At 38.7% G+C, this 20,291-nt stretch overlaps 1 protein-coding gene across 2 annotated transcripts in view; it reads right to left on the reverse strand.

Moving 5' to 3' along the window:
• The window catches only part of GOLPH3 (golgi phosphoprotein 3), a 28,246-nt gene extending 11,973 nt beyond the window's left edge, over positions 1-16,273 (reverse strand). The window contains exons 1-2 of one of the 2 annotated variants that reach the window (XM_031557202.1): positions 16,253-16,273; positions 449-580 (exon numbers count right to left, since the gene is read on the reverse strand). In XM_031557202.1, coding sequence (XP_031413062.1) covers positions 449-580; positions 16,253-16,258 — 138 coding nt within the window. In that variant the 5' untranslated portion in view covers positions 16,259-16,273. Of the gene's footprint in view, positions 1-448; positions 581-14,434; positions 14,483-16,252 lie in introns of those variants that run through there. The other variant, XM_031557201.1, reaches the window with a different exon arrangement.
• Positions 16,274-20,291: the final 4,018 nt, after the last annotated feature.

The following is a 20,291-nucleotide window of genomic DNA, read 5'->3' on the forward strand; positions in this document are numbered from 1 at the left end:
ATCAGAGATACCGTCCTGACAAAATTATTTGGATATTTCCAACACATCTAGCACACTACCAGTGAGTTGCTTTTATCAGGCCCAGCCCACATCTCGCTCGTGCTGCAAGAGCCAGTTACTTCTGCAGATCACAGCTGGTGCTTGCTGGCTCCTAGTAGCAACTGCTGCCATGGCACTTTGGCCACCACCATTGCCAACTCGTTATGAAAGGTTCCCAAGTGCAGCAGGAACACGTCAATGAGAACAAACAGGAGCTGTGAACAAGTACAGAAAATTTTCCAAGACACTTCAGTTCACTGTTTAAACTCTATGCATGCAGCTTAAGTCACTACTCAATCTCTAACCACATATTAAAAAAAAAGTTTTGTTACAACTGATTGTAACTTATAGCTACTGCATTGTCTGAAACACAACTCAAAAGCAAAACTGACCGCTTAACTCCACTTACTTTTCTAGTCAGCAGACTTTTGCGCCTCATTCCACAAGCCTCTAGCTGAAGACGTCCACGCAATGCAAGTTCAATTAGCATGCAGCCACGCAATCCTGAGGAGATGCAATCATTCCAGAAGGATGTGTAACCCTGTGAAGAATGAAAGACAAGTCAGATACTTCCACCTGCACCTGAACACAAACAAAAAAAACCATGCTGTGTTCTCTAAGCAGCTACCTCGCCTTTGTAAACTTTTATGACAGAAAACCATCATATCTATACTGTAAATGTTAAAGAGAAACAGATGAATTTTCTTACTTCTGAGGCTTTGTCAGTTCTTTGAAGAACTAGGAAACTTCAGGAAAGTGACAGAAAAAAAAAACAGCAAGGTAGGCCACAGAGCTCATGTACATCGAAATAAGCTTAACATATTTTTAAGACATCAGGCACTTGGCATTACTAGTACCACACAAGCTTATCTTAGTTTCATGATGAACAGAAACATGCCATAAACAACATGGCACAGAAATAATGATTATCTGAAAAAAAATCAACATTAAGTAAGATAGAGAACATCTTGTAAATGGAAAGCTCAAACAAATGCTGCAATCAGCACAAACTGAAGACCAGATTTCCCAGGCTAAATACAGTACAGTGATGCAAGGCAATGCTACATGCTTGGGGCAAAGTGGCTGGAAGACTGTGCAGAGGGAAAGCATCTGGAGGTGCTGGTCAATGCTCAGTTGAATATGAGCCAGCAGTATGCCCAGGTAGCCATGAAGGCCAATGTCATCCTGGCTTGTGTCAGAAATTGTATAAACAGCAGGAGGCGTTTGTCCCTCTGTACTCAGCCCTCAGCCCTGGTGAGGCTGCACCTCAGGTACCGTGTTCAGTTCTGGGCCCTCACTACAAGAAAGACATTGAGGCCCTGGAGTGTGTACAGAGAAGGGCAATGAAGCTGTGAGGGGTCCGGAGCACTGGGCCTATTGGGAACGGCTGAAGGAGCTGGGATTGTTTAGAGTGGAGAAGAAGAGGGAGACCTTATTGCTCTCTTCAACTCCCTGAAAGGAGGTTGTGGTGAACTGGGGGTTGGCCTCTTCTTCCATGTAACTAGTGACAGGATGAGAAGGAATGGTCTGAAGTTGCACCAAGGAAGGTTCAGGTCACACATTAGGAAGAATTTCTGTGAAAGAGTGATCAGGCACTGGAATGGGCTGCCCAAGGAGGCGGTGGAGTCACCGTCCCTGCATGTGTTCAAGAAATATGTAGATGTTGTAATGAGGGATGTGGATTAGCGGAAAATACAAAATATTGGTGACCGGTGGACAGCTGGACTGGGTGATGCTGAAGGTCACATTCACACTGGTGACTCTACAATTGTAAACCAAAAGAAAATAAGTTTCCAAACAACTATTTGGAGCAGTTACCATTTTGTTATCTAAGCCCCCTGAAAACATTAATTTTCTGAAACACGAGGCATACTTTTCTCACGTGGACTGCAAACCACATTTATTTTATGAACCACATCACACCCTTCATGCTTCATCTACATTTCTGCATTGATAGCTGTCTGCAGAACAGAACACTTGATCCAGTAAATTTACTTACCAGTTAGAAACACTAATTTATTGGTTTTTGTACTCCACTGCTTGCATGCAGTGACAAAGACTTATAAAAAGGATTCTATTTTAATCGCCAAATACCCAACACTGTTCTTTTTAGCTCTGTAATGTTAAGACAGAACAAGATCATTTTGAGGAATGATCTGCCTCTTCATAAATGACTGCAAAAGCATTGGTATGATCCAGAAAGGCCTTCCAAAAATCCTGTAGCAATGCATCCTGTCTATGAAAAGTCACTTTGGATTACAAGAAACAACAGAAAAAGGGAGAGCATCCGAAGTTTACCCTAGCCAGTAACGTAGACTAGCCCAAATCATGAGAAACACAACCTTACAGTATTTGCAAATGACATCTGCCAGAGACACCAGACAGACATACCAGAAGTCCACTACAGCATATACAAACTATTCCCCAGCTAACGCATGCACTAACTACAGATTTCTAAGAACATAATACTTGTTCCCACTTCGCATTTAGATGTTTTCAAGAACTGTATTATATAAATGAATAATAGTTGTAAAAATTCCACAGGAACTCTGAATTTCTAGGAAATGTCAGATCTTCACTTGAAAGGCCATAAGTATAAGGCTGCAAAGGCATTTTGGAAGTTATTTTGCCAGGTTTTTTTTTTTTTTTTACTCAAAACTGATCTTTGTGAGAATCAGCTATTACCATATATCAGCCATTCCACTAACTTTTTGGTTGGCATCACACCAGTTCTGTCTTAAAAGAAAAACACATAAGGTAAGGTGCAGTACTTGTTTTATGAAATAAAATGATGACTCCTACATTCAATTTTGAATCAATTATGCCCTTTGAGTAAGAAATTTCTGAAATCAGACAAGATATATACATACTAAAAATCAAGTGGACAAACAGCTGTGACTTGATAAATGAGTATTTCTTTATACTCACTAAGTATTATACTATTATGTGAACAGTTTAAACTCTGGAAATTATTCCCTTGTTTAGTAAGAAAAGACAAATTTATTTCTAAATTATTTGTCAAGGAGATGACAGCAATTACTCAGTATTAAATCCTTTGTTTCAGCAATTATCCAGCGTGTATGACCACAGGCCTGGGATGTGGATAAATGAATAATCCTAGGATAATTCAGGTCAGAAGGGACCTCACAAAGTCTCTATTCCAATTTTCAGCTCAAAGCAGGTTCAGCTATGAAGTCAGTCCAAATTATACAGGGTTTTATTCAAGCAGGTCTTGAAAACTCTGCAAGAATGGAGACTGCAAAACCATCTGATGATTTAATGAAGCAATCCTAAAAAGCAGTTCAAAAGGATTATCATCTTCAAAAAGGGAATTGCTTAGTCTAGTGAGTTTCATGACATTAGAGTCACAAGAAGGTACATTGCCTCAACTTTTTTTCTCAGGCTCAAAGTTTGCAGGGTATCCACAAGTAAAGGAACGTCTCATTAGACAGAGATTATGTCAGCACAGTAAGGAACAAGGTATTTTATAACAGCCAGTGACATCCTAAACATTTTACAATCCATTAAATAGGTCTCTCTAGATAGTTCAAGCGGACGGACTGACCAACCGTGCTCAGTATTACTGCAAAGATGTCAGTCAACTGAAGGAAACTTCAGAGAAAGTAAGGTTAGCACACAACAGTCTCACTAAATCATCCTTTAAATTAATTCAAGGTTTCTGGTGTAGCTGAAACAAAGTAAAAGCAGATATTTATCTTCCAAATCACCTAGCTCAAATGATATATGTAGACAAAGTAAAGAAAAGAAAAACAATAATGCTCAGCATTATAGTACTACCTATTAAAGAGGTCACAGGTGAACAGCAAAGAAAAGAAGAATGAAAAGGGCAGAGAGGAAGAACAGCTTTGTAGAATTGCACAAGCAGCAATTACTTCTCCTTTTTCCAGACAAGAAATAGAGGGTGGCAAATGAAACTTTTTTTAACCTGTCAAAGGCCAATTCCTTGTCTACAAAAGAATTAGACTGTTTTCATGGGAAGATGGAAGTTATTAGAAGAAAACTTCTAAATGGATTCTGTAAGCAGTACACAATGTGGGAAATTACCACAGAAGTGGTACCACAAAGCATGGGCTGGAAGTATTTCTGTGCATGTCAGTCCCTGGCCACTTCTGATTAAAGAGTACTGAAGACAGTAAGGATTCAGTTTGACATTTTAACACTGTTTTATGTTATGTTCCAGATACCTAGCAGTCTCAAAATACTTAAAGAACAAAGATCACTATTGACAGGCACAAGTCATTTCACTATTTGATGTTCTCAAACAGCATCAATATTCCCAGCAATGCAACACCAAATATTTTTCTCTCTTCTTACAAGCCTTAGCTAATTTTATAAACATCCTAACTGATTGAAGTACTTATTTCACATTAAGTAGTTCAGTGGTAGGCAATGGTGGTGGGAAAGACTTAGAATGTAGTGAATTGTTTTTATCTGACAGCAATCACATCAGAGTAGCACAAAGCTATGAATAGCTCACAAGACAATTTTAAATCTACACTGATTCAATGATCCTTAGATTGCTTACAACCGTCACGTTTATTTACAGAAACACAGCAGAAAAGTGGTTTTCTTTTGAGCTGACCTAGAAATTCCAATATTAAAAATAGTTTTGCTGAACAAGCATAAAGGGAAATAAATAAAGTTTATAGTAGAAACTTGCAATTGTATTAACTTTGAAAGCTCAAGCTTTCTACTAAAGTACAGCAAAGCACAAAGCTAAGACTAACATCCTCCTTCTATTTAAAAAAAATAGGTTATCCAAAATCCATGCTCATTAAAACATTTATCTCCCATCACACGGTGAAGTACCTATTCACTTTGTTCTCCTACCCACTTCCCAGCTGTCAGAGGTCTTCTGTCTAGTAAGCACTAACCACCACAGCTTCTACTTACTGAACAGCATCCACATCCTGACCATGGCTCTGAGACCATTGTGTTACACCCTACTGCCTTATCCTCCACTCCCTGCCTTTACTTTGACTCTTCAGCTGTATGCCTACACCATCTGCTCACAACATCCTTTCTCCTAAAGCAGCTTGCTTCCCTGCTACATGCTCCTGTGACAATAAAATATTAAGTTCTCACATCTGCAATTAACAGAGACTGAGTTTCTATGGTCCTTGTGGATTTCACTATAACTATTCAGGCATATGTGGCAGACAAGATAGCAGACAACATATTTACACTGTTTATGTTGAGTAGTCATCTTATTTTTGTTTCCACTTTAAAAGGGGGAAAAGCCACATGATTATACTGGCACACATTCAAGCAACCTTACCAATAAAGTAATCAAAAAGGCTGAGCAATGCTGAACTAAGCAAAACTCCTGCAGCTTCCTCCTACGTGCAGTAGGAATCCAAAAGCTGGGGTATGTAAACAAAAGTGTGCAAACATATACAGGAAGCCACGTCCTACAAATGCTGGCATGCAGAGTGTAACGGGAGTCTGGGTTGATGCACATGCCCCATGGAAAGGAAGTGACCCTGACTGGAAAGGTCCTACCAGTGTCCCCTGACACCTTCATTTGTTTCTTAATGTCTTTACCCTACTTACCTCCAAGACCCCTGAATTTCAAACTTCACAAAGCTATACTTTAAGTGGAATGGGGCCCTGGGACTTGTGAAGAAAGATCTTAAGATTGTTAGAAATTATGAGAAATCCTGCACAAACGAACAACTGTCATTCAGGAGCTCCAACATTGCCCTGGCTACGAAAAGCCCTGTAGCATCTGCTTATGCTATTAAAAAAAAAAATCAAAGCAAGAAAAGTAAACTGTAGAGAGAATACGTGCATTGCACTGACAACACCATAGGATTCTATGCACAGAACCTCTTTAAATATTTTATTGAATCGCTCAGTACAATTACAGAAAGAGAGCTATTGCAGAAGTATCCGAATACATTCCTACAGAGAACAATAATTTTCAGTTTTCAAAAACATTCAGTATAGATCTCTGCACATTTTAAATCCAGAAGTTACTCAAATTCCATAATTCGAACATATTAAAAAAGAACTTCAATCAACTGATAACACTTTTCTCCATCTCAGACCCTCAAAGCTACTGCAGCAATGACCATTACAGTTGACCAAGTACATAAGCAATCAGAATGAGGAGACTAACACAACCAGAACTGACTGCATATGGCAACTATTACTGTCAAATGCTTTAGTGATTTATACACAATTGATGTTACTTTAAAAAATCTGAACACAAATCCAGAAATATTTCCCTTCAGTATTAAATAGTCAGTGAGCAGTCATATATCCACCTGTCTCATTGGTTTATTCAGTTTCAAAAAATTGTGAGGCTTGTTCTATTAAAAAAGTTCAGTATTCTGTCTCAAGCACAAATTAAAGCCAGCTAGTAGCAAAGCAAAGAAATACAACAGAATAGCAGATGCTGTTTTACATTTGTAGACATCATCTCAAAATACTGACTGAGAAATTTTCTAACATTGCAGAGTGAAAGTTCAAAAATACTTTCTATTAAAAATGAGGACAAAAGACTTGAGTGGGACCATGTAACATTCTGCTTCAGAAAACTGTTTCACCCTTAAGAGTCACTAAAAAACCTCTTCCCATTATAGAAAGACATCCTCTTTCCAGTTCTTATTATCTCATAATAGGAAACCGGAAGTTCTACTATACTCTGCATGGATCAGAAAACGGCAGAGATCTTTGAAAAAATCACAGATTCATAAGAAAAGAGGAGAAATGGCTGCAGAGCTCCAACTCTGATGCTTTCAAGATACACTCGTGGTAACATAAACCACGCTTAACATAGTTGGTAAAGGCCATCTGTTTATAGAACCATCCACAGCACATGGTAGATTGTGGCTTTGAGTGCATTTCCTTACCTAATGCAGCAAGTCTCAAGCTATTACAGATTACTTTACAGACCACAGAGCCATAGCAAATGAATGTGAGCTTTCTAGGTCTTAATTAAAAAACATCATAAAGCTATGTAGTAATCCATGAAGGTTACTGAGAGTTAATATGACCCACTTGCTAAAAAAAATAAAATTAATTTATTAAGAGAATAAGCCCTTCAGGCTCATCTTCAACTCCGTAGACTCAATAACATTCAGTATTAGAGGTCAGTGCTAGGCTGAAGACTCAACTCTGACTCAGACTCAATTTACATTTATGAAGAGCCACAACAGCAGAGCTTCTGAGGGGAGTCAACTCTTTACAACAGTAGATAACAGCAGGACGAAGGCAAATGGTTTTAAGTTGAAGGACGGAAGATTTAGGTTGGATGTCATGGAAAGTTCTTTGCAGAGAGAGTGGTGAGGTGCTGGAACAGGCTGCCCAGAGAGGATGTGGATACCCTGTCCCTGGAGGTGTTCAAGGCCAGGTTGGATGGGGCCCTGGGCAGCTTAGTCTGGTATTAAGCGTGGAGGTTGGTGGCCCTGCATGTGGCGGGGGGTTGGAACTTGATGAACCATGAGGTCCCTTCCAACCCAAGCCATTCTATGATAGCACACAAAGTAATGTTACCCAGTCTAAATTTCTCTCCTTAAAAGCCTTTTCATTTTATATTCAAACCTCACGGAACTCCCTCACCTAACACCCTCTGTTTAAAAGGGGAACAAAAGATCTACTATAACAAAACTGAAATGAAACAAATAAAGGGGAGCACTCTAAACAAGAAACATCAGTGGAGCTACCTAAAATCATACATGCCCGTACTCAGGAAATTCCAAATTCTTCTTTTACGAAATACATAAACAAAAAAACTTCAAAAATGCAGTAAGGAATGCAATTTTTGAAGCTTCATGTAAAGACACCTGAAACACAATGTAGTAACCCTTTTCATCCATAACAGTTCTACAAGTAGAGAAGTTGGCCAAGCTGGTAAGTAACAGAAAGTTAAGATAAATAACAATCACAGCTCCTGAGGGGTTCAAAGTCCTAAATACAAAACAACAAACTGGATTATCTACCACAAAGACTCAAAAGCCAAAAAATCAGGGTTTCTCAAATAGGAGGCATAATCAAAGAAAGCTTTCACGTTAGCACACAGTAAATTCTCTATTTACAGGTAGTCTTTTTTCCATTAAAAGGGGATCTCAGAGGAAAATTTTCAACCATTTTCTTATTAAAGATAGCTACTAGTCTTGAACTTTTCAGGAGTTTTCCCATACTTTTATTACTTCAGCACAACTGGCATTCAAATACTGTATGAATGGCAGCCACATAAAGCCTCTAAAACATAAAACTATGATGTTTATATAGGAACAGATATCTAGTTTTCCCCACGCAGTAGTTTCTTCATTGCCTTCTATTCTTCCTGATAGTGGTAGACTATTTTTATGTTAAGTTCTCAGAAATCACAGATGACAAACATACTGAAAAACATTCCAGGCCTTACAGCACTGTGGGGCATTACTGAGATCAATTATATGAGGTCTCCTCAATCAGTTTCACTAAATTAACACACCAGCATAATAAAGACACAATGCTGGAAATGTCATGGTCTGTTTGTGAACCACAGTTCTGGAAACACAAGAAATACAGGTGGCTCGTTTCTCCTTCAAAGATGAGGAAAAGGAAAAACAGTTGCCAGCAGGTGATAATTTGAGATGGACCAGATAAATCAGACATGGAACTTGGAAGAACTCGGTCAGTTTGGTTTATTTGTAGGCCACGGCAAAACAGTATGATATAAATTAGAAGCTGCACTGCACAATTAAGAAATGGCATTTACACAGCATGATGCATAATGAAGCAAGAAAACTCAAATGATCACTGAGTAGCCATCCCAGTAATGAGAGAAAGACTCACTCAGTACTTACGTACTAAGAAGTTCTTAACACAGCAGCAATAAACGCCAGGGAGGAAAAAAGAAAAGTAGGAAAAGAAACAGAAGTCAAAACAATACCCCAGTGCACAACCACTTTGCCAGCATAAGAATCACTTTGAAACCACTACTTTCCATACATCGTTTCAATTGCACTTCCTTCAGGAGTCTCATTTCAATTACGGTGACTTTTAAAATCACAGCACTTCACCTCAACCTTACACAAAATTCCTTGAACCTGAGAAGGTAATTCCTCCTTTGTGTCTTCCTGTATAGCCATTTGAGAGCCACGCCAAAATAGGCAGTCCAACAGAACCTGAACTGCTGCTGATAAACAGTATCTGCTTTTGCAGGGGTAACTGCATACACTGTCCAGGCGCACTGCAATGGGTTAAAACTTTTTCTGTCACTGTTTCCACATCAAGAATGGCTGCTGCCTTTCCCTTGCATCCTCTGCAGCATGAATTCTAAAGTTGCTACAACAGATTTTATTTTCTGTTTCAAAACTATGACGTTTAATGGAGTACACCTTTTTTAAGTATTTTGTTTTTAATGAAGATTACTAGTAAATTAAGGAGCATAGGGCTATCATAACTCTCACAAAGAGGAGAACCACCTTAATATACTGTTTTATGTAAGCCCTCTGCAATTATTACTAGTATTTTGAATGCTTAAAAGCAGCTAGAATTATCTCAAAACTGCAACATTTCCTTAAAGCTGTTCTCATATTCAAAGAGGTAAAATACAAACTATAAGCAGTATGTATACAAAAAGGGTAAGGCAAGTATCTGGTTTATTATAAACTGTTTTTTAACATAAAATTTCACTCCTTTATGTTGACCTAAAATGTTCATTTTATGAATTCCTAATGCATCTACCATCAATATTCTTCTACAGACACACTACATCTCCTCAAGTTTTTCCATCACATCTTGCACCTAAATGGAGATCCCAGCAGAAAAGGGCAGAAGAGGACAAAGAACAGAATGGGAACCATGAATTCAGAATCTTCACATAACACTGCTGAAAGTAAAATTGCTGCTTAGGAAATACTGCCTGGTATTGTTGCAGGTAAGTAAAGCTATGCACCGTGACACTGCAACTTCAAAAAATCTCATGCAGATCGAAGTCAATAACCGAGCTGCTGTAAAGAGGCTTCTTAGATAAGGAACACCCTTGAAAGACAGTGATTCATTTAGGAATACTATCATTCTACAAAGAAGAACAAATACAATTGCTGAATTTTCGGTGCAAGTCAGGAAGATTGATGCAATGTAAGCTTGATTCAACACTGAGCATACTCATCACAATATCTGTCCAACAAAACCAGTACCTGACTTTTCCAGCCAATTCTAAAAACTTCAACAGCATTATTTTTTAGAGCAGGAAATGCTTATATCAGAATAACAAAGTCTTCTAAAAAAAATTACCTATGTTTATTCTTGCAGAAAATTGTTGCAAGAAGCTTCTTGTCATAAAAATAAGCAAACAAGTTTGGTAAGAAATGAACACAAAGTACAAAAAAACCAAAATTTCCTAAGTTCTCAGTGACCCAAATAGGATAAACTGGTCACTACTTCAAGAAATAACTGCATGTTCATTCTGATAATTTGAATCCCACAGATCAACACTTCCAAAAACATGGTCTGCATAACACGGCTGGGCAGCATAACCTTAGGTAATACTACGTTAGTAAGAATTGTTGGGAATCAGACATATCATATAGAAATAGCAGAAAAGCGGCCACAAAAGTTATGAAAACTTAAACTACCAGAAGCACTGCAAAAATGCTACTCGTGTCTCTGACTTGTACATGAACTGAAATGATGTAACACTGTTTGCTTTGTTGGCTTCTTATATAGGTTTCTTTATTTTTTTCCAAAATTAATTATTGTGTAAAATTATATACTTAACAAATCTGCTAATTCCATTTTAGTGTCTAAACAATTATTTCAAATACCACTTCTGTGTATTTACTACAGACTTCTATAATAAAATAACTTAATTCTTCTCAACCAGGAAAACTGGAAATTTAGCTTTATCAGTTAATAATCTTCAAAGTGGCAATAGCTCACTGCAAGTAGAAGAGACTTAACAGGAATATAATGGCAATTCTATGCTAGTTCTGCTCAACTCCTCTCCTGCACAGCCAGCATGAATTTCCTTTCAATTAGGTGCTTAAGTGACCTCTGTAAAGCCCTCAAGCCAGCTCTTCAAGTAACCTCAGAGAGACTGTAAACACGCAAAGCACTTTAATTCCAGAGAGAACCAATTAAAAGTCTTTTTACCAGCATATCTAACCATATTCATAAGGAGTTGGGGGAAAATGCAAACCATAGACAACTATGATGGGACAAAGGAAAAGCTTAATTGTAACAAAACTTGAAGACAGGCTGGAATGTGTAAAATTGTTTGAATTGTCACAGTAACACTGGGCTAACCTCATTACAGGTATGTTTCATTACACACAATAATTCATTTTCACCTTCAAATACATTCACGAAAAAATACATTATATCCAAGGCAGATTCCAAGGCAGTACTGTAGTTTAATGTTCCTGTAGATGAGCTTAAAAGTACAGAAGCTGCAGCTAACAGTGGAAGTCTTAAACAAGAAAAGCAGATGTGGTCAAATTCTGTACGTCCTTTAATGACTCAGGGATTCTCTCTTACTTTCCAAAAACATTCAAAGTTCATATACTAACCCCTACATACAAAAGCTATAGATTTTTTATTTTTATATTTTTACCTCTAAGAAAATCCGTATCTAAGAAATCCAATCTAAGAAATTCCAAAACACTACAGTTGTGCAGGATGCCAAATGGGTTAAAACACAACATCGAGTTCAGCTTCTATGGCAGTATTTTCTGCCAAGACCCAAATCAATTTCCTCTGCAAGGGAACTGCATGGTCTCAGCCCAACCTATTCATGTTTAGCTGAAAACAAAACATTCAGGGTTAGAGTCTTGCTTAAGAATTCTTCAATAATTATTTCCTTTGTTTCCACTCATTGTTTATCCTTCTCTTCCCTGTATTATGGACCTAAAAGACAAGCAAATAGCAAAAACCTGTTATGGTAAAAACGCTCGAAGTTGTTTCATTGTGTTTAGATTCTAAGACAATAAGTTTCCCTGAAGCGCAAAAAACTGATTTTTAGTTTTGGCAGCAATAACGTCTGGCAGATTTCAATTTTAACTTCTTCCCTAACCAACTTCTTTTAAAGAAAGGCACAACCCAGCTTCACCTAATGGGAATGCATTCAGAGAGGTAATTTTGAGTACACTACAAATCTGGTGAAGAAAACAGGGAGTCTCATTTTTCAAGAAGCTCATAAATTGGTACAAAATAATTTTAGATTCAGCAAAAGGAACCATTCTATTTATCTACGTAATTGGAAAGAATGAGAATGCTAGAGAGACATCCACCCATCATCAGTCATACCTCAAAAACAGTAACATGGAAAAAAAGAATTTGAGAATATTCAAAATATTAAGACAAACTTCTCTAGAAGAATATTCTGTATTTTCTGATGTGTCAAAGGAAAAACATTTCAGCTCTGTATCTGGATATTTAATTTGCAATTATAAAAAATGATTCCTCTTTATTGTCTCTAAGAAACTGTGCCAACCTACGCCTAACCAATTCTTCACAGCAATTCTTTCCTTTCAGGCAATCCATTGCTTTCTCAGCACTGCAGAGGTTTAAGACAGAAAAGCAAACTTGAATGCCGAACTGCATACTGTTCAAATACTACAATTTGAAAAACATAATGCCAGACTGCAGTCCCTTTTCAACTTCAGTGACATTTAAATCATTAGCCATTTTACTGGAATATAAATTGTAGTCTAGTTATAAACACAAGATAAGGTTGTGAAGAAAGTCTCTGAAGCATTCTGACAGCCAAACACTAGAAATACTTCAGAAAAGCATGTAGGCATATTCTAGAAAGTGTAATTTTGTTGACAAGAAACTTGTCAGGTATTTGACTAACTTGAAATTGCATTTAAGAATAACAAATAGCAATTGCTGTTGACTACTGAAAGCATTAAAGCCAAATGCTACCACCCAGCTTTGTAAGCATGTGTACAGACACACTTACTCAGATATCTCCTCACCAAAGGGAACATCTAAAAGACAGCTTTGCTGAAGAGGAAGCAGCTTACCCACGCAGTGCTGAACCCTTAACAAAACACACAGAATCCTCACTTTTGGCATGATTAGGTGCATGCACATGCAGACAGCTACTTCAATTAATGTGCAGTTCATGCAACACTGCCTTCCAGTAGAGTCCAACTTCTGTTCTCCATACGCTGTGCAAAATTTGCAATAAGCGTGTTCCATAACCTGCAATTTCTACTTAATTTCTACACTACCAGCTATTGTCACTGAGCATACAATCTGGCCCCAGTTTGAAAGAAATGTTTAATCAGAACTGGTGCTCAAATCATCCAGACCAGATATTTCACTCAAAAGGAATCTTCCCACAGCAATAAGCAAACATGGCAGGAACAGAAATAAAGAGATCACATCCTGCCTAAGATGCAAATTTAACAAGCAGAAGCTCACGGCACAGCATTTGCACACACTGAGGGGCTCTGGTGCTGGGCTGACCCTGGCGGGCAGCTGAGCCCCACAACAGATTCCTCTCTCCCCTTAAGCACGATAGGGTGAGAAAGAAAAAAAAAACAAAAACCAGCCCACAGAGCAGTCAAAATCCTGTGGGCTGAAATACATTTAATAAGAAAAGTAAAGAAGAAAGAAAAAAAGAAAAAAGTGATGCAAAGGCAATGGCTCACCACCTCCCATGTGGAAGACTGAGAACCACCCAGTCCCTGAGCAATGACCGCCACCCCCTCCTTTTTTTGCTAAGCATGAGGCCATATGGCACATAATACCCGCGGGCCGGCTATCCTGGCAGAGTCCCCCACAGCTGCGGATGAGGCCTTCCCATTGCACCCCAGGGACAAACAGGGAAGGCCTTGATGCTGCCGGGCAGCCTTCACCAACAGCTCCAACAGGATCCTTTATCAGCGCAGTTTAGGTCACGAATGGAGAACTGCATACCAAACCAGCTGCTGCAGGGAAAATTAACTCCACCTCAGCCAGACACGGCATGCTCCTGGTCACAGAAAGAGAAGAGCTGAAATCCTGTAAGTCCTTCTAATGCAGAGAAAGTGGGTCTAATGCTGGCTAAGTAATAGGGGGATGCTTAACTGATATGGATTGACTAGACAACAAAACAATTAAAACTCTCTCCTCTTGACTTACCAATATACTGGTATCAGCTCTTAAACACAGCCGCCATCCTTCTCTCCTACCTCCTCCACCCTCCTCCCCATAGTTGTGACAACTGAAGTACAAAGTAAAGCACTAGGTTAACACAAGCAGAGGAACAGCAGAGTAATTCACTTTGAAGGAGGTGAGCCATCCTTATTTATCATTGTGAAGACAATGAAGATGAATTTCCAGAGCAACGTCTTAGATGTTTTAAAAAAATGAGTACAAAATGAGATTGTCTGACCTCCCCTAGATCCCTTCAGCTTGTTTTCAGAACAGACTTTGTTTCACTTACCCAGGTGCAAAACGTTTGCGAGAAACAGACCATCTCCTAAGAATGCCACGTCACAACATTCTCACTATGAGATAAGAAAAAATCCACCCGTTGCCCTGGTCTTGCACTAAAAGGAATAAGTAATTCCATTTAGTGTTTAAGATGTACCAACTGTAAAGTCTTGTACACAGTCTGCAGATGCTGCTAAAGCAGAAAGCACATTTAAATAACTTATAGGCAAAGCAGTTGTAGTTGGTGCTTCAGAGAGAGTCCTGGCACCCCTCCTGGCATATACCTCAATCCAACCAGAAAGTACTCTACTTGCCTCCTCTAGTAAGGTATGCAAAAAATGTGCTGAAACTCAATACGTAAGGAATGATTCTCTCCTAGTCGAGACTGTCAGATGGGGAAGAAACAAGCATCTACAGAAGTAGAAACTGGAAAGACCGTTTGCTAAACAGAAAATCCATGGCACAACACTTGCCTGCACACAAAAGACTGCAAGCCTGTCAGGTAACGGCTGGCTATAATGACATGATGCTATCCAAAAAGACTGTAAAAGGAGATTATTAGAAAATGTATAGCAATAAGCAGCTTACACATGGGAAGAAAACTAGCAACAGAAAGATATACAAAAAGCCCAACAGACTTCCTGGTGTGATGAACAGCACCCTGCAACATCCACAAACAGCAATAGGTTCTGCAGACCTATTGGAAAGGTTTAACGCCTTTCCAATTACAAAGATCTAGCTCACAAAGATACCATTTATCATCTTAATGGTTCACCACAAACAAAATGAAACAAAAGGGCTGAAACACTGTTGTTAAATATAAATTAAGAGGTGGAGCCAACCCATAGTTCTGCACTGAGACTAACAGTCTTCCTCATACCATAACACGCCTATCTGCTCCCACACACCCAGCTTTACAGGCAGTATCTTTTAGAGGAAGAGAACAGTTTTGTCCTATTTCATGTTTTCATGATTTTTTTAATGTCAGAAATATGCATGTTAAGTCTTTCTGCAGTAATATTTCATCAATACTTCATTCTGAAACTAAAGAAAATATATTACTGAAATTGACATTTTACAAGCAGGTTAGCTATCGAAAAACAAGTACTCAGCAGCAGTACACAGTAAGACAACTGACATTTTTACCTACTTTACTAAAAGCTCGGTAATGCTCAGTGCAAATGTGCCCAAAGGAAACTGGCCTGCAATGTTACTGGGAACTAGCTTCCCCTTCCCCAGCTAAGGCAACGTAAGTGAACGTGTGCTGCAGCCACTTGCTCTGAGAAGAAAATTAATAGCTGACATACTGCCTGCAATTCTTAGGCTGTCAATTTAGCCTTGCAAAGAAGGCCCATTACATGCAGCTTGATTGAGATAAATGCATCAGTGCCTCAACTACTTTACTGTCAAAAAAAGAAAAAACAACCCCAAAACGCTGGAAATACATATATTTTTTTTTTTAAATACAAAACCTTGCTTTTCTGTTCCACAATTACTTACTCCACGACAAACCAGCAGTATTTTTTAAGGTACACACCATGAAAAAATCTGACAGAAAAACAGCTTGCTGGAAAAGAAGAGTTACAGCTTTCCTTTTTAACAGCACTAAAAAACTGTGATGTATCACTAGAAAGGCTCCGAATGAGTTTTTGTCTGGTTTTCCTACACTAGACAGGTTGAGATGAAAGGAAGAATTATGCTAACTTGAAGTTATTCATGAATAAATAATACAGATCACAGATTAGCCACGCTAGAGGAGCAGGGATAACACACTGGCTGCATCCAAACTTTGAAAAATAAACACCTTTTCAACACAAAGTTGACTTACAGACATAACGCTGTTTCCAGATCCTCCAAAGACTTGGAGGATTTACTGACAAGCACAGTAAAGGGGCACTTCACTGCATCTCAGAATTCATGTATTCCTTGTCTTGCACCTCTCATCTTCTGCCAGCTCAGACCTTATGTTGGGAGGTGAAAAAGAAGGGCAGAAAGGTGGATGTCTATGAAAGGAATGACTTCATCACAGATATTACACCCTCTTGTTATACCATGGATATGGTTTTCTTTTAAGCAGAAGAACATAACAACAAAACTTTTCAAAACTAGATAATTTGTAGGCAAAGAAAAAAATAGAACCCCACAACCTTCTGCATCACAAAGCCAAAGTTTAAGACTGGATAAAACACCACTCAATTTCAAAAGTTGTAATTTTTTTTTTCCACTTTTCAAGAAAATCTCTTTAGGATTAGCAGGAATTTCACACAAAAAAATCTGAGCAGTTAGATTTATTAAAGGATAAACAACATTATAGCACTAACCTGATCAGCATCAAACACACACCTGAAACAGGCAAACTATCTCCCTAATAATTTATTTCAACAGAATGAATATTTAATATAGAACCTTCATGTTATTTTGACAAAAAGCTACACTGTAACTCTACTGTAACACTGAAACTTCATCAATAAATGAGGCTTCCAAAGGCCCAGCAGAGCAAAGATTCCAAAGAATTTCTGCACCTAATTAAGTGACCGAATATTGCTTCACTCTCACAAATAACATTTTAGGCTTCACCAAAGGAACAAATAATAGAGCCAGAATTATTCACTGTTGGCGCAAGTGGTAGTATGATTTCAGCATACTTCACATGAGTTTCCTTTCAGCAAACAACAGACTAGTTACAGATCAAATACGAGTTTTACCTTATTAGCATTATTATCTAAACTATAAACCCCTAGAGCGGCTTTGATTCGTCTAACTGACATAGGGTACATGTAACAGCAGTAAGCACTGCTGTATTTCAACAGATTGCCAACCACTATCAAGAGAGATCTCGAAAAAGGTAAAAAGGAAGACAAAACAAAACCTACATATAGGAAAAACAACTTAAAATGGAGGGATGGCTACAGAGCACTCTGTAGCCTTCCAGTTTCCTATGGGACAGAGCTGGACAGTATCTGGAAGAGCCACTGCTGAAGAGCCAATTGGCCTGCACTAGCCCTTTAGCTGTCATTTACAAATAAGCAGTTAGTGTTTACCACTCCATTCTTTCGGCAGTGACAACCTCAGATGCTTCAGAAGTTCCATGTAACAATCTCCCTTTCACCGCAGCTTTGACCTATCCTACCACAATACTATTTTTAACTTAATACACTAAAGAATTTTAATTCAGTACTTTTTATTCCTGTAACAACAAGCTACTGCTCTGCTCTAGATGGATGAACAAGACTCCCCTTTGCAGCCTCATTTCCAGAGAGATTCCGGGTATTTCTTGAAGGTATTTCTTGAAGTTCCCTCTGGAACTGCAGTAATGCATTCTGTTCCACTGAATTATCTGTTCCTCCAAGGACACTGCATTTGATACCTTCTGCGAGCATGTGCGTATATCAGCACACACCCCTTGCAACCTGTCTCGACCTTGGAATACAGAACTAGTTATGCATACACAGAAGACACAAACAGAAAAGTAACCATCAGTGGGAAAAAAAAAAAAAGACCAGCCCATGTACATAAGTCACATTTTAATAAGATCAAACTTACAAAAAAAGAAAAAAATTAAAAAGACAACGCCTAGGAAGCATGTGCAAAAGCTGTTAATTGTGTTCAAGCATTAAGAATGTAGTGTTCTGCGTTTGTTAGGGCAGCAGGATGTGCACATGGCAGAACCAACAGAGCGGAGACAAATAGGCAACAACTCAAGTTCTGCTATGGCTGCTGAAGGCCTTGTGCTGCCACGAAAGCAGGATTCTCACAAATACCTAGCCATCTCCTAGAAACACTGAACGCACCTGTCCATCACTGTCTGAATCTTTCTGTAAAACTCTCTGAAGAGCAAAGGCTCTCCTACACAAAGAAATTATAAACAGCGTCCACTGGCATGTAAGGCATTTCTGATGAAATTTACACGTTATGCCATAATTCACTACTATTTAATAGTTTAAAAAAAATTAACCCCCAAACTGTCAAATCTAAGTTATCAATGCAGTTAGTGGCGACTTTTATGAAGTAACGTTTTTAAGTAAGTTTTTAGGGAAACGCATTCTTATGCAAGTACAGTCTTGTAACTTTTATTCTATTCCAACACAATGAAGTAATTTAGTATACAGTTAAACAAGGACATTGTCAACTGCAGATTTACTGGTTTTTAGTTGAGATTAAAGCTCACATACCTGCTTTTGCCTGTCCCTTATACTTTGTGCAGTTTCACAGTTGTTCTTTATAGACCTTTTATTACTTTTCTCCACTTGCTGTCATGAGAAAGCCTCAAACAAATGTCACTGGGGATCAATTCTATTGGAAGTAAAAACTTCATAAAAAAGCATTCCCAACTGTATAAAGTAAATTTGTTTTGCTCACTAGGACAACAGAAAACCCCAAATTTAAAAAACCCTGAAGATAAAGAGCTTTACTTTGTATAAGAGACAGAGGTACAAAGAGACACAGAAGTAAAACACAGGCTCTAGTGATTCATGCCAAACCAGCCTCAGAAACTGCATGCTAGTTGGTACACATAAGCCCCTCACCCTACAAATGATGTTATCATTCTCATCATTCTTCTTGTCTGACATTTCAACTGTAAAATCTCAAGGGAGTCACAAATACCCATGCCACTGTAATCAGTTCCCTTTTTCGTACAAAGAAATACTGCATTGTCTGTAGCATGCACCATCACTGCTCATGCTAAAAGTTAGATGATTTAGCAGTGTAAAGCTGCATTTTTTAGGCCCAGTATGAATTACTAACTTCTGATATACGAGGAACACTCATGCTGTATATTCTTTCTAAGCAGACAGAATGCTCCCTAGTTTGAAATCTTTACAGCCCAGCGCCCACAGATTCAGCAGATTTACCACACATCTGAGGAAAAACGGGGCTGGAAATTCACCTAGTCTAACCCATCTTCCTCACAGCAAGTCCTCCTATCCTGACTTCTCTCAGCAAGCCTAACTCTTCCTTGAAACTGTTAAGGTGAGTTGGAAGAGCAACATACATAGGCACATCTTCAGGATCAGCAGGAAGAAGCACACATCACTGTATCTGCTGACTTTACTATGATGCCATGGCAAGGTCTGTCTGGGAAAAAGGGGATTAGAAAAATGTGGCCTGAAATACATGGACTGAGAGAGAAATAAAGCATGTTACTGCAACAGATATATACACAGACAGAATCCCAACAACAAAATTACCATTATTTAGGAAAACTCCTTCCTAATCTACATCATCAACCAGTCAAGTTATTCTAGATGCAATAATACACTGTCAAGGAACACACCGCTTGGCAGTTTCCTCCTGTTATTCTCTGCTTGTGAACAGCTTCAAGATACTTCCACCCAAATCTGTCTTTCTTCTTCAGTTTACTTGCAAGAACAACAGAGAATTAAGCAGGTCACTTAATTATGCTCACACAACAGCTAGTAACTAAAATAAAGGTATATTATGCTTCACCACACAGCATATCAAACTGTTTTCCCTGACAGGGCTTTGCGCAGCGTGCGCATCTTTTGTATTGATTATCACTCCAGAATAGTAAGTTAGGACAAAGCTGACCACCACATCTATAGAAATACGCTTTGCTGTTCACAGAACCACGACAAACAAGGGTGTCACAAACTCATGAAAACACAGAGTTACATAAAAACGCTGTTTCTTCATTTTGACCCACTTAGGATTCGAGAACCGTTTTTACCACGCCTGTCTCCATCAACTTTACGGCCTTTTTCGCACGCATTAGCCTCAGAAGCGTTTTCAGAAAGGGCTGCCGAGCGTCCCGAAGGCCTGCGGGCACAAGACGTTACACAGACCAGCCTCCCACGTCCCAGCGACGGGCGAGCAGCATAGCACAGCCACCGCAAGGCTGCCCGGGC

This window comes from Meleagris gallopavo, chromosome Z, assembly GCF_000146605.3.
Source record: "Meleagris gallopavo isolate NT-WF06-2002-E0010 breed Aviagen turkey brand Nicholas breeding stock chromosome Z, Turkey_5.1, whole genome shotgun sequence".
Lineage (NCBI taxonomy): Eukaryota > Metazoa > Chordata > Aves > Galliformes > Phasianidae > Meleagris > Meleagris gallopavo.